Consider the following 14,163-nt stretch of genomic DNA (forward strand, 5'->3'; position numbering starts at 1 on the left):
AGGCAAGTTCTTCAACTTCTAATGCTGAAGTGAATTTCTGAACACAAACAACAATTGATACCATTTTAGCTGGAATTAAATTACAAGGGTCATCATAGGAATGTGAATCCCTTCCCACTAAAGCCTTGATCTGTCAAAACAAAAGGACTAAAGATGAACTATTAATTCATTGGGGTGTATTAGGGCACAGGTTACTGCACAAACAAAATACTGTAGTATTGTTGAGGAACAGATCCTGATCCTCTGTAACAACCATATTAAGCAGCTGTTAGGACAAAATTATTAATTCTAAATAAAAGTGCATGGCAAATTAATGTAGACAACTAGATATGTAAGAATATATATCATGCCATCTTTTCATAGACTAAAACATTCACTTCTAAAAATCAGAGCTCAGTATGGGGGAAAAAGAAAGAGGAAGACAGAAAGTGGGGTGATTTTGCTATCCATTCCATTTTATTTCATGGCAATGTGGAGGAGATATGACATCTCGATGAGACACAGAACTTGATAAACTCAAAGACACTTCCACAACTTCTCTGTGGAAAGTGTTGTAATTTATATCTTGCATGGGCAGATGGGAGAGAAAGGAGACAGCTGCTGCAGCCACAACAGCTGACTACACCAGATATTCCACAATTGCAAAACAGATTTTAGTGAGCCCTCTCTCTTTTTTTAGTTTCTGCATTTACCAAGAAGCCGAAGACAACAGAGGTGACAGCTGGAAACACAGCTGTGTTTGAAGCAGAGACAGAAAAATCTGGCATCAAGGTGAAATGGCAGCGAGCTGGCACAGAAATTACTGAAAGTGAAAAATATGTCATCAAGACAGAAGGAAACAAGCATTCACTGACAATCAATAATGTAGGAAAAGAAGATGATGTGACATATGCTGTAATAGCTGGAAGTTCCAAGGTCAAATTTGAGCTCAAGGTCAAGGAACCAGGTACAGCATTTCCTAAGCAATTCTGATTTCATCAGTAGTTCCAGTCCAACATGCAACCTTCATGAATAAGGCCCATGGAAATTAACCTATTTTAACAAAGTAAAATTTCTCTACCAGCAATTCATCTGTTTTGCCCAATTATTTGAAGCTACTAATTCATATTAAGCTGAGGAACACATTTTCTGTGGCTAAGACACCCCTTTCCAGGTGTCAGAAGTCCACAGAGAGGAGATCATATGGGAAATGTCAATGTACATCTTTGGAATTCTGTCAAGCTTTTACACTTAACTACTGAAAATCAAAGCACATCTAATCTAACCCTCACCCTGACCTAAACTAAGAAGCCTGATCTTAGGACTGGTATTTTCTTATAATTATTTCATTGAAATACAAAATTGTAACAATTGACAAAGTATTTACAAGTTATACTGTAATGTTTCTAGAAGGTCATACATTCCCCAAAATTGTCTCAAAATCTCCTGCTACCAAAAATGCATATTTCAAGAGAGGCTTGAATATGAAGAGTAACCTTTGTATTATTTGTGTATCACCCATTATTACTACTCTCATATGCATTAAAAGATCAGTTACATGGGAAGTTTAAAAACTTTCCCAGGTATTTCCTGGGAATAAATATAAAGAGTCAAATTCCCTGGAATTTTCTCATGAAAAAATATCTGAAGATGCTTAGGGTAGATGAAACCACTCATTTTTTGAAACATTTTGACCTTTCAGATCCCTTTTTCCCTTCCAAAATTGTATCAATTTACCACTTCTGGTATTTTACTTTTTGCTTTTTAATTTGGTGACAAGCCTCAAACTCAGGTTGTTTATATCACTTCCTTTTCTGTGCTATCACTGTTTGTTCTAGCAAAATGATGAGACCTTGTGAGACCTTCTTGTCAGCTGAAAAGATACTGGTGAATGTTTAACAGGATTTAAGATGGCCTGTTCCATATGCAAAGACAGAGCATGACAGGTTACGAGTAAGGGGAAATCCTAGTATGGATTAGGACAATTTGATAGTTGTCAGAGCATATAGGAATATGGTCCTCCTGACTATCTCATCCTGAAAGCAAACTGGTCCCTATTGTACTCGTTATATCTTCCTCATTGTCTTCCAGGTTAGCTCCATGTAGAGCCTGCTACAGGCAGAAAACTTGCAAATAAAGCTATGGAGCATAGTGGAGTAGAGTATGTAATGCTATATAGAGTAACTGGTTTGCCCATTATTATTTGGAAGTGGCTCCACTATCTACGGGGGAAAAAACATCTTGTTGCAACTGATCTATTTCAAGAAATTCTACCTCCCTCCATCTGCTCCAGTTGCTCACTCCTACTCCATTTTCAGACAACTCTGTCTTCTCCATTGTGCCAAATGCATTTGCCTGAATTTGTCTCTGAGGTCATGGTTTAACTGAGAGGATACAAACTTTCATAAGCCAGGGAAGAAATTACAGATGGATTTTTAAAATACTTTATCCATATTGTTTACTAGCAGTGTCTAGAGCTTTTTCCAAGCTGCACACAGCAATAGCCTTTTTAACATTACATTCCAACGAAACAAAATCTCATGAATAAGCAAACTGTTTACAAAGATAAAAATTACATCATTCTTCATTACCTTTTCCATTTAGACCACTGATGTTTGCAACAAATAATAGCATTATTCATCAGCTGACAAGTTTCTACACATTGACTGTAGAATTTAAAAATCAGGCATCAGTTCTTTCTGAGCTCAGCGAAAGAAAAAGCCTCATCATCCAACTTCAGTAGGCCCCTTCTGCTTCCAGATCATCCTCTAAGCTCTAGGAAACAACAGCCTATTTATCTGCTTTTCCTGACGTATATTAAAGGCTGTTCTTTTGCAAAATATCTTCAGAAAGACAGAGGAAATATGACTGTCTCTAATCTTGGCTTACATTCCTTTCCAGAAAAGAGTGAGACAGTCACTCCTGCAGGAGCTGTTCCAGCCCCAGCTGCCTCAGAGTCACCTGCGCCAGCAGCAGAAAGCAGCCAAAACAGAGAAGGTAATAGAAAATTAACATTGTCATCAAGTCTGGTTTATTACCAGAAGGGAAGAACATACACAGGGGCTCCTTAGAGTCAGTGAGATAGAGACAGTAGATGAAAGCAGACCATAAAGAATAAGGAATCTCAGAAGCAGAAGAAATCTACTGAGGTATTTTTTAATTAATTAACTAATTCACTATATAGTTTGATGCAAAAAGTTCTAAATAGTAATTATGATGTTTATTTCAGCTTCATCTGCTGAGACACAACCAGAAGAACATCAGGACCCCATTGGGCTCTTTGTGGCACGACCCCAGGATGGAGAAGTTACTGTTGGTGAGTACAAAACGTCAGCCAAGTGAAGTCTGTAAACTGTACCTGTTGCTTGGCTATTAGCTCTCCAAGCACAGGGTGACACCAGCAATATAACAGATAACTTACACATTATTCATAATCTTATTTTAACTTATTTCTTTTACAAGGTGGAAACATCACATTCACTGCCAAAGTGGCAGGTGAGAGCCTGCTGAAGAAGCCATCAGTGAAATGGTTCAAAGGAAAGTGGATGGACCTGGGAAGCAAAGTGGGGAAACATCTCCAACTACATGAGAATTATGATCGAAATTCCAAGGTAGAATTGGCAGAATAGGGTTCTCAGTCTTCTAGGTACTAATCTTTAATCTGGGGAAAATATAAACTAAAATAGGAATGTTTTGATGTTAAGGTACCCAAAGCAACACACAAGGCTACACTTATGCATAGCAGTCTGTATTTCGACCACACGGACAAGAGACAAGCTCTGCATATGGACTCTTGCATACTTTATCTATGGTGAAATGAGAAAACATCTGGAGGACTGGGGGAGTAGTTTTGCACTGTCTACTGCAGGATTCCCTTCATCTTCCTCTCAAGAAACAGATACTTGGTATATTTAAGAGAAAACAATAAATCAGACAGCTGTTTAAGCGTGGTCTATCTTGCTCTTAATAGGCCAATCATTCTGCTATTAATGTTGGAATTTATTGCTCTCTTGGGTTGTCTAGACTGCTTTAAGTAGCTGAGCAAGACCCACTTTTTACCACAACTTTGTCCAAAGATACACAAGCAGGAAGGCAAGAGTCTGTACCATGACTTTGCATCCTCTGTGGTATATGAAGCACTACTACCCTCTCCTGGATGGAACTGGACAGACTTGCTCACATTTGCCACTCCTTTCGCTGAATTCTGGCATGTACTGCATACGTTCTGGGGAGAGGCTAAAACTGCTTAATGAAAGCTTTATTCCTGTTTCCAATGCACATGCAATTAGTGTATGTACATTAGTGTATGTACCAGCATAGTTAGCTAATATAACACTGTATTGTCAGGAATACCTGTACTGACAGTTCTCTTCAGCTGTTGCTACTGAATTGGGGATTATAGGTAATTCTTTGTTACACTAATGAGTTGGACACTCAGGAGGTTCTTAGTTCTAAAAGGACACAAAGACATAGTTCATCCCCTGTCTATTTCTCTCCATGTGTTCTCTCTCTCTGTGTTTCACCATTTCACTTTCTAACTTAATTATTGTATCATTCCTGTCTGTTCTAGGTGTACACCTTTGAAATGGAAATCATAGAAGCAAACATGACTTTTGCAGGAGGGTACAGATGTGAGGTGTCTACCAAGGACAAATTCGATAGCTCTAATTTCAACCTGACAGTCAATGGTAAGATGAATTCCTGACATACTTTTTTTTTTTATCTTCCAGCCCCCTATATTTCCTTTCCTGCCTACCAACAATTCTTTCTGGTACATAATGGTTACTAGACAAACACAGACCTGAAGTATAGACCTGAAGATCTAAAGGTACACCTAGAGAGGCCCACAGAGAATGGGATACAGATCATCAGAAGTACCACTTGGTCGTTACTCCAGTCAGAACTGCGATGCTCTAAAGAAAGCACACAGAAAGATGCAAAACTGCCCACCTTTTCTCTGGCTTTATTCTGGTTTCAGATTCATTATTTCATGATGTTTAATTCCACTAGAATAGAAGATAAGTTCATTCTTATTTTGGTGAAAGTTTAGGACTAAAAATTGATGTTTTATAAGAAAGACAGAAGAATTGCCAATTCCTTTTTCCTTCCTTCCCAATAAATTCAAGTCATACAGAAGCACCTTCTCAGATCAGATGACTCATTTTACCTAATGCATGGTGCCACCCTCACAAGTGCAATACTGAAAAGTTTATAAAAATTGAAAAGGATGTACATTTTAACATGAATTTGCCCAGAGTGTGGAAGAGTTTAAGTAAAACAGTATAAGGATGGACCACCTGACAGAGCTGAATGTTTGGACCATTGCCTGTTTCAGCAGTTCTGTAGGAGGGGCTGCAACGTTAACTTGTGTCTAGCTACCAGTGAACCTAATGTAAAGACAAAAGCTCATTAAGTTACTTGATCAGCAGTGTTAATTTTTGAAGTTTCACTAGCTAGGACTCATAAGAGTTAGAAGCAGTAACTGAGAACAGTTTTTCTCCCCGAAGCAGCAGCACACCAGTTTATACCAATAGTATAACAAAATTCTCTCTATACAGCATCCTTGATTAAGCTTCTGTACCTCTCTACATAGTTCCAGGAATTTACCTTTGCTTTCAGAGGACAGATTATAATTTATTTTTAATCATAGCATTGAGTTGATGTCCAGTCGTATACTCGTTAGGTTTAAATACTCTGTGAAGACACTATTGAAATTAAAATTTTGCAGCAGAAGAATTGACAAGCAAGAGGTAAGATCAGGCTTTGGGTTATTATGAAATATGAGACAGAAATAAGTTATACACAAAACACTGGATGTTGAAAGCTAATTCGTGAAGGCTACATGTTTAAACATGAAGCTTTAATCTTTCAATATGCAATTAATCACAACCTACAATATAAGAATTTATTTTTAAAAATGCCTGCAAAGAAAAACTTTACAAATAGCACTGCATTCTTGCATTATGTTGACTTGTTCTGCCATTTTTCTTCATTACTTTTTGTCACATCAGAAGCACCTGTAAGTGGAGACTTGGATATTCGAGCTGCCTTCCGCCGCACGTGAGTATGCACAGCAGAAACCTATGTAGATCAGGTTATACATCCATGTGGAATTCATTACTTTCCCAGATGAAACGAGCTAAAAGCAAAGCTGTTGTACAAACAAACACAAAGATACAGATTTCTACTAAGAAAATATTTCTACTATTAAAATTCTCTACAACTCCCGGAAATCACCTAAGAGAGTTTAGACTTTGTACTAGCGTAATAACCATGCTTGTCTTCAATTAGGCAATCAGTAATGTGTATAATTGTAACAAGAACTTCAGCACCTTTTTTTCAGACCTGTAAAGAGCACTTCCATATATAGACCAGTAGAGATTGAAAAGATACTGTGTGATGTTGGTCTGGATTTTATCTGGCTTGAGGAACTACATGTACCTCAGTACAAACATTTGCTGAACAAGGGGAGTGGAGTTTGGTGTGAGCCCTATAAGCAGCATATCACTGATAACATTCCTGCAAGCATTTTGGTTGTATCTGTTCTCATGTTCTATACCTATATTAACTGAATGAAGACAATGACATCGTGAGTGTCCGTGTGAAAACTCAGGTATACATAGTCTTAGACATTAAAGACTGCTGCTGAAGAGGCCATCCTGCCCCCATCTTTAATATTTGCTGAACTGATGTATCTCTCAATGGAATAATGTTCCCTTCTATTAGTAAGATTCACAAAACTAGTTGGTTTTTTTTTTTAATTTTAATTAGACATTATTAATATGTGCTTTCCTTTTCCTTTATGTAATAGTAAATAAGTTTCTATTTTAGTTTTTATGTATTTTTGCAAAGTTACTAGACTAAGAATATTTGGACACCTATTTCTCCATAGGGAACAAATCATCCGTGGCAACTCTTCGAGTATTTCTCTATAAGTCCTATTTTTATAAAAGAATATTTTTAACATTTATCACAAAGAATTAAATAAGGCTTGCAGAATTTGTCTACAGTTAAGTCCATCTGTAGGTAGCTGACCAGCCTCACTGTGATGCCTGTAAAATAGTGGACACTCAGTGCATAACTGCATTGTGTTATTTCACTGCAGTGAAAGGAGGCTTCCAGAGCTTGTGAGGACAATTTTAAAAATTTAGAATCAGTTCAAAGGGAGTGCAGTGTGAGCAGCTTCAGGCTGTTCAGATTGTCACTTTCTCCTGCAAGAATGAAGCCAGATTTTGAACTGAATTGTTTAAATCTGAAGCTTTGTCTTTGATACCCTCACTCAGGAGCCTAGCAGGAGGGGGGAGACGGATGACTTCAGCCTTTCTCAGGTAGTCACTGCCTGTGCCAGCAGACAAATTTAAGTCTTACAATGAACTGTCTCTCTCTGCTCAGGAAAAGAAAAAAACAGAATTAAGCTGCATCTTAAATTCCAAATAAATCACTGTTTATAACGTGTAGTATTTATATGAGATGATTACATACGAATAAGAAGTAATGTAAGACAAATAAAGATAAATAAAAAATATAAAACATAAGAATATAAAAGGGTAGATAAAAAAAGATAAAGAAAAGAGTAGTTTTGTAGTTCAGTGAGAGGCAGATTCATGTACAGAAAATGCATGTGTTTGGCAAGTGACATCTTCTCACCATTGTTAGAAGAAAAAAAGTAGCTTTAAATCATGTGCATGTCTGCCCTTTCTGTTTTACATGTTTTCCTCTCTACTGAGCACATTCTGACTAAAATTGCTGCTACTCACAGAAATGTACCAACACAAATGAAAATTTGTTGTTTCCTGGCACACTCCGTATCATATTATCATTAAATTTTTCACTCTATGCCTTTTGGTCCTAATGTTTGCTACTATAGTAAAAACAGGAGTTCTGAGGTTAGACTTAACTATATGCATGTTAAAGCAATTATTAGGGTCTTATTCTTCAAAAAGCTAAACTTTGATTGCTGGTCTTTCCTGAAAATTTGGTTTAACTGCCACTTGTGAAGCAATAAGGTGAATAGTTATTCTCCCGGATGTAGACCTGATTTACTGAATATTTGATCACAGGAAATCCTTTCCAAATTTGGGACTATACAAGTTATTTTTATGTACATTTTATGCCTGAAAACATGTAAAATCTTGTGAAAGTAGGGCCAAACCCACACTTCTCTGTTTGAGCTTTCTACCCAGGAAATTATCCTTTTCAGTATTGTACTATTCTGAAAGTAATCAGAGAAGTAAAACCAGTATTTTCTTAAAGAAAATACCTCTTCTCACAACATATTTCAAATTACACAGACTCTAAATTGTTATTTAACCTTATATTGACAAGCAGCACAAGAGGCTTGGCACTTGTTTCTGTTTCATTTTTATTTAACAGTACTGTTAAAATGCCCATCATTTATCTGTTCAGGCTGTTTTCTTACTTCTAAAAATATTTGTTCCTGCCATATTGAGTTTTCCTGACACTCTGATTTACATTCTGTAGACAGACTTATTTTTTCTGAATCAACTGGCACTGTGCATTGATGGAGGCAGCATTATGGTCTACAACTACCACCAGTAACACTGAAAAGAAAAAGTTCTGCTTACGAAGCAATAATTAAATGTAAGCTGCTGCTTCTGGAAGAATACGAATGCTGTGAGGTGGAATCACCAGATTCTTATACTTAAGACAACAGGGGTGTTAAGGAGCAGCTGACCATTGATGATGATAGACTGGCTGAGATGAAGAAAATATATTTGGGCTTTTAAAACCCTGTCTGCATGCAAAGAGCACCGTTTTTAGGAATTAAATCTAAAGAAGTTATTGTAGTGACTTTATGCTGTTTTCAGAGTAGGTCAGTACTTCAAATGTTCAGAAGCACAGCTAAAACACATTGGATTCAGAACACCAAAAATAACTTTGTGCATTCCATCTGAGTTCACCATATGTAACAGTTAGAACTACACATGAAAAACCTCCTGCCTGATGCTTCTTGTTCTCACAGACCAACTCATCACAATACTGCTTGTGGTGATTCTTGTTGAACAAGTGCATATTGAACCTCATCTCAGGCTGAAAGCCACATCACAGAATTCCTCCTTCAACTCTCCCAAGCACCAATGATGTGACACTTTTTTTTCAGTGTAATGAATTCTGGTGTCACAAAGAGCCTTAAGAAACAATTACAGCTGGGACAATACTAAGGGTAAAAAAAGTGATTTTAGATTGTAAGGCATTCCACAAAAGTCTTGGTTAAATACTGCCCCAACTGTAAACAATATCCACATTTCCAAAAAATAGAGGAAAGAAGGAAGCTTCTGCAACACCTTTATGATAATGAATACATTCCAAATAAATATGATGACCAAATTAATACCCTGTACAACTCCATGCACAAGCAGTACAGAAAAAGTACAAATTCATTACATATATATTTTTAAACCTATATGCAAATTAATATGAACACAGAGCCTACTTAAGTCACCTTCCACATCAATGCACATTTTAATTCATTATAAACCCATCTACCACTCCCCTACAAAAATATGTCATCTATGTAATGTTATAGTCTCACAAGCTATTCCCATTTCCTTCTGAAACTAATTATGGCTTTCTGTTACTATACAGTACTGAGGGACATGATGACGGGGCAGAGTTTAATTTTACCTCCCTACTGAAAAAAAGGTGAGTAAAAATCCACAGACTTGGAGAAATGGGGCTTCTGTTGAACAACTCTGAAACACTACAACTGGAATATGTGAGAGTTTCATAAATTCAGAATCCTTGTTGTTTTCCTAAAGCAGCTCTAAATGGAAAAAGGATGACAGGTAATTATGGCTACTTCCTGAAACACACAGCATTTGCTGCACTTCTGCTAGGTTTATACAGGAGGAAAAAAAATGAAAAAAAATTATTTCCCAAGATAGAAAAGGCCTGAAGTCAGGTAATCACATGTTTCCAGTAGTCCTTTGCATAGGGGGAAAAAAAAAGAAATTACAATACCTATTTATAATGCTGCCTTAATAAGAACCAGAGAGCTGGGAGGACAAGCTTTTTTATTAGATACCTAAATGTTACTATTACACTGTTCAACTATATATTATCTATTATATAAATATTCTGTGTTGCATAAATATGACATAAATATTTTTTTACTCTTCCAATTGTAATTCCAATATCTTTCTTTTACTTTCAGTTTTTTTGCTGGAATTTCTTCTCTAATTCTCATCTTTCCTTGATGTATCTGTTTTCATAACCTGTTTACTTATGCTTTTCTCTTTTTACCAAACTCTTAATCTGAATGTTTTGGATTCCACTGCTGCCAACAGAGAGTAAGCTTTCTATTTAATTTTATTATAAATGCATGGATCAGACTGAATATAAGAACCATTTGCATTGAAATAATGCATGCCTCTTTGTCTTCTTTACATGTAGAACATGACAAAAATTGCATAGTGTGAGAGAAAATCGTTGACTGCTAATTTCTGACACAGAAGTTCTTTTAAACAGCTTGAAGGTTAAAGTTAAGACAATTCGATACAATTGATGTATTTCTCTGAATGTCCTTTGTTTTTTACCATCACTTTCTTTCATATAACCAGTTCTAAGATTTCTTTGAATTTCCAGATTTTCTCAATAACCTGCTGCTTTATATTCCTGTTGTCATAGTCTTTAGAATCAGAAAAATCATTTGTAAAATATTGTTGCTGGTGCCTATCAAATAGGTGATGAAGACTTGTTTCTTTCTGTTCACTTTCCCTGGCCACTCACTCTGTCTTTCCAGCACCTGAAGCTACTATAAAAACTTGTAACTTACATTCGTGTTTTTCAAATCTAAACTTACTTAGTTTAAGTGTTCACAACTACTTGGATGAGTGTTGTTGTGAATCTGTGTTCAGTCTCTGCTCAGGTATTGGTATCACTATTTATAAAAAGTGTTTTATCCTCACAAAGAGTACAGGATCATGTAGATATATGAAGTAACTTTGTTACAGAATGCAATAAAGCCACAATAGCCTCAGGTTAATTCACCCAAATTTCAGTGGGGCAAACAAGGTCACATAGTGTACAAACCCCTGTGTTACACTCTGTGCAGGGCATCTGTCTACAGGTGAATCCTGGCTTTGCAGTAACACCAGCAGCAGAACACTTAAGGGGGACAGACAGATGAGACAGAAAAGACACCTATCAAACTTTCTATAGCTGACATTGATATCTAAGTTTCTTGTTTCAGCACGAACCCAGATTGTTGTAAACTTACTCTAGTTTCCATAGAAGATGTAAGGCATAAAGGAATTGCTTATCTTTTTAATAAAATTTTAAATAAATTAAAACCCACATGAAAATATTTGCATAATTTCATACAGAGTCTCCAGCTGGAATGAGGTGCTGTGTACTATGAGCCCCTCTCCTTGTGCCTTCCCCTTTTGCTCTCATAATTAGTTTTGAGCAATGGTCAAACTCCTAAAAGTAGTAAAAATCTCCAGTATTTACAGAAATGTTAAATTTATTGATTTAACTATTCATTATTTGCTAGGCTAGAAATGTAATTCACTAAAAGAAGCTTATAAATTTCACTGCATTTTAACAGTGTTTCTGCCATTTCTCGACTTACAAATCTCTGTCTAGTGAATTTAAGAATATAAATTCACTGTTCCTAGTTGTTTTTCACAGCCACTTCAGAAGTAATTTGTGGATTCTTCAGGCTTTGCAAAACTCAGGTTGAAGACCACTCTTATATTAATGAGAACAGATAGGCATAAAATATCGTAATGGAATGAAAGATTTCTTCATTAAAATAGAACAGGAAAAGGGATCTCATGCTGGGGGACTCTCAAGAGCTATGCAGATTCAAACAGAATCGAGGATTATTCTTTTACCATTTCTGCTTTATTACACCATTTTACAAGTGTCCCTCAATCCACAGGTAATGATCATTCCCACTAGCATAAAGAACTTCATTTAACACTGTATCTCCTAACACTGTAATTTAATTAACTGGTGTTGACATACAGATGTCAAGGGCCAAGGAGAGGTCATTGGGAAGAGGAAGGGAACAGCTGTCACAGAACTATTAAATGGGATAGTGAGCAGAGACCTTGAAGGAGGTGACAGCTGACAGGGTCCAATCAGTTGACAGTAACTGGATAGGAAGGAACCATTTCTGGGATGTACAAAACTATTTTTAACCCCTCCACATGTTTAAAACATATCAGCTGCATATTCCATTTACAGCAGGTTCACTAAGCTTCATCTTGATGCCCCCAAGTGCATAGCTAACCTATGAGGTGATCTCTGTGAATAAGATCCCCAACATCAGGGAGAATAACATAAGAGTGGGAGAAACCTCACGAGTCCAAGTGCTCTATTAATTTTCATACACTGCTTAGTCCCTGTTGGTAGTGGAGGAGTACAGCCTTTCTGTGCAAACTCTGTGTCTTTCTGGGATCAAAGAGAATGTTTTAGCAAATGCAAAATAGTGAAAAGGAGTACTGGGATGAGGAAAACTTTGCTCAAAGGCAAACACTTTTTTTTTTTTCATTTTGAGAACTCAGTTAAACAGAAATTACAACCTTTAGCTTTTAGTCCCATTTTGCATGAAACTCACAAGCTTTTTCTTTTAATTAAAAAATATTAGTATTTCCAAGGAAGAGACTATATTCTTTCTTATGTTCAAATTTCTTATATTGCATACACCAGAACAGGATTGTCAGATAAGACAATGGGATGACACTGAGTAATGGAAAAGCTAAAGCAAAAACCAGAGAAGTCTTCTCAGTAGTGAGAGATATTAGATTGTGGAATTCCTTTGAAATTGGAAGATTTTTCTCTTTATGTACTTAAAAATAACTCACACTAAACATTTTTGAAATCTCCATGAAATAGTCCTACCTGTAAATTTTCAGATATAAAGTGTGTATATGCAGACAAGCCTGTAAGTAGGCAGATAGACAGAAAAACTACCAATATTTATATAATGTCTTAAGGAAGATGTTAATATTTGAATTTCTTAAGTCTTTCTTATTTCCTATGTTTTTATATTTTTTTAAGATACTGTTTCTCCACAGAAGTTTAACTGTACTAGTACAAAGAATTAAACACATATTAGAAATATTATATGCCCTTGGTTTTATATAGCACTTAGTATTTAGTACTTAAAGATCTATTTTAATTTACATGTATTTAGAAATATTTGACGGTCACTCCCTGGTATGATCAGGGCAACAAGCCCAAGAACTGCTTACATTAAAAAAACCTTGATCTATGTGGCAAATCAGTTCAGTTTTCCTGTCTCCTGCTAAGCAAAACTAAAAACTATTTGTAGCAGCCTCAAACTAAATGATAGGTATATAGAAGAGGAACCCTGGTAAAATTTGTGGATGATGTTGATGCACTGTTATGGCAAAGCAAATACCCAGTATGCTGCACTTATCATAGGCACTCCAAACTTCAGCTACTGCTATCAATTCAGTGAGTGCTAGTGAGGGCTTAGGGAGTCCTAAACCACTTTGAAGAGATGAGATACTGCATACCATATTTCAGCTCAATCTCACAGAGCTGAAATCCTCTTCTCTTGCTTCCTTTCTGTTCAAGAGCTACAAGGGTGCTGGAAATTCCAACCTTTTCCAATTGCAGCACTTTAATAAACATAGTGCTCCCATTACAAGCAATAATAAAAGGAGTACCAAAAATGTTTGGTTATATCTGCTGTGTGGACTGACTACAGTAGTACTATTAAGTAGTAATATTTCCCACAGACTAATTGGACTGTTATTTTCCTGCAAAAATTACAAATACACCCAATAACATTCCACTTTTCTCTGCATCACCTGTTGCATAACTTGTCTTCTTGTTGGGGTTTACCACTGAACATGATTTCATTATAAGGGTGTGTTCTGCTGCACTAGAATCTGCTTGGTCGCAGTGATAATCAGAAACAGCCACAGGAAGTTACTTCTGCTAAGAACTTTTTAGTAAAATGTTACTTCTTCCATCATTTCTCTATTTACCAAAATGCAAACTATTACAGGCAAAAATGCCACAATGACAGGGTGAAGCAGAGTTATTTGTTTCCCTGGAAGGTGATCAGCCATAACTAGGAATAAACAGAAGTTCTTGCACTTATAATATAAATCCCACAGTGGAAGTGCACAAAGTGTGGGAGTGAGTTTGATTTCAATATGGATCAGTATTTCCCTTAAGCCT

At 36.4% G+C, this 14,163-nt stretch overlaps 1 protein-coding gene across 2 annotated transcripts in view; it reads left to right on the forward strand.

The window, feature by feature from the left end:
* The window catches only part of MYBPC3 (myosin binding protein C, cardiac), a 62,778-nt gene that overhangs the window by 8,484 nt on the left and 40,131 nt on the right, over nt 1-14,163 (forward strand). For both annotated transcript variants that reach the window (XM_017742298.1, XM_008639667.2), the window contains 9 exons: nt 680-946; nt 2,881-2,976; nt 3,209-3,295; nt 3,442-3,590; nt 4,550-4,667; nt 5,991-6,039; nt 7,263-7,307; nt 9,586-9,642; nt 10,287-10,289. In XM_017742298.1, the coding sequence (XP_017597787.1) occupies nt 680-946; nt 2,881-2,976; nt 3,209-3,295; nt 3,442-3,590; nt 4,550-4,667; nt 5,991-6,039; nt 7,263-7,307; nt 9,586-9,642; nt 10,287-10,289 (871 nt within the window). The remainder of the gene's footprint in view (nt 1-679; nt 947-2,880; nt 2,977-3,208; nt 3,296-3,441; nt 3,591-4,549; nt 4,668-5,990; nt 6,040-7,262; nt 7,308-9,585; nt 9,643-10,286; nt 10,290-14,163) is intronic.

This window comes from Corvus brachyrhynchos, unplaced genomic scaffold (genome assembly GCF_000691975.1).
Source record: "Corvus brachyrhynchos isolate BGI_N302 unplaced genomic scaffold, ASM69197v1 scaffold115, whole genome shotgun sequence".
Classification (NCBI taxonomy): Eukaryota; Metazoa; Chordata; class Aves; order Passeriformes; family Corvidae; genus Corvus; species Corvus brachyrhynchos.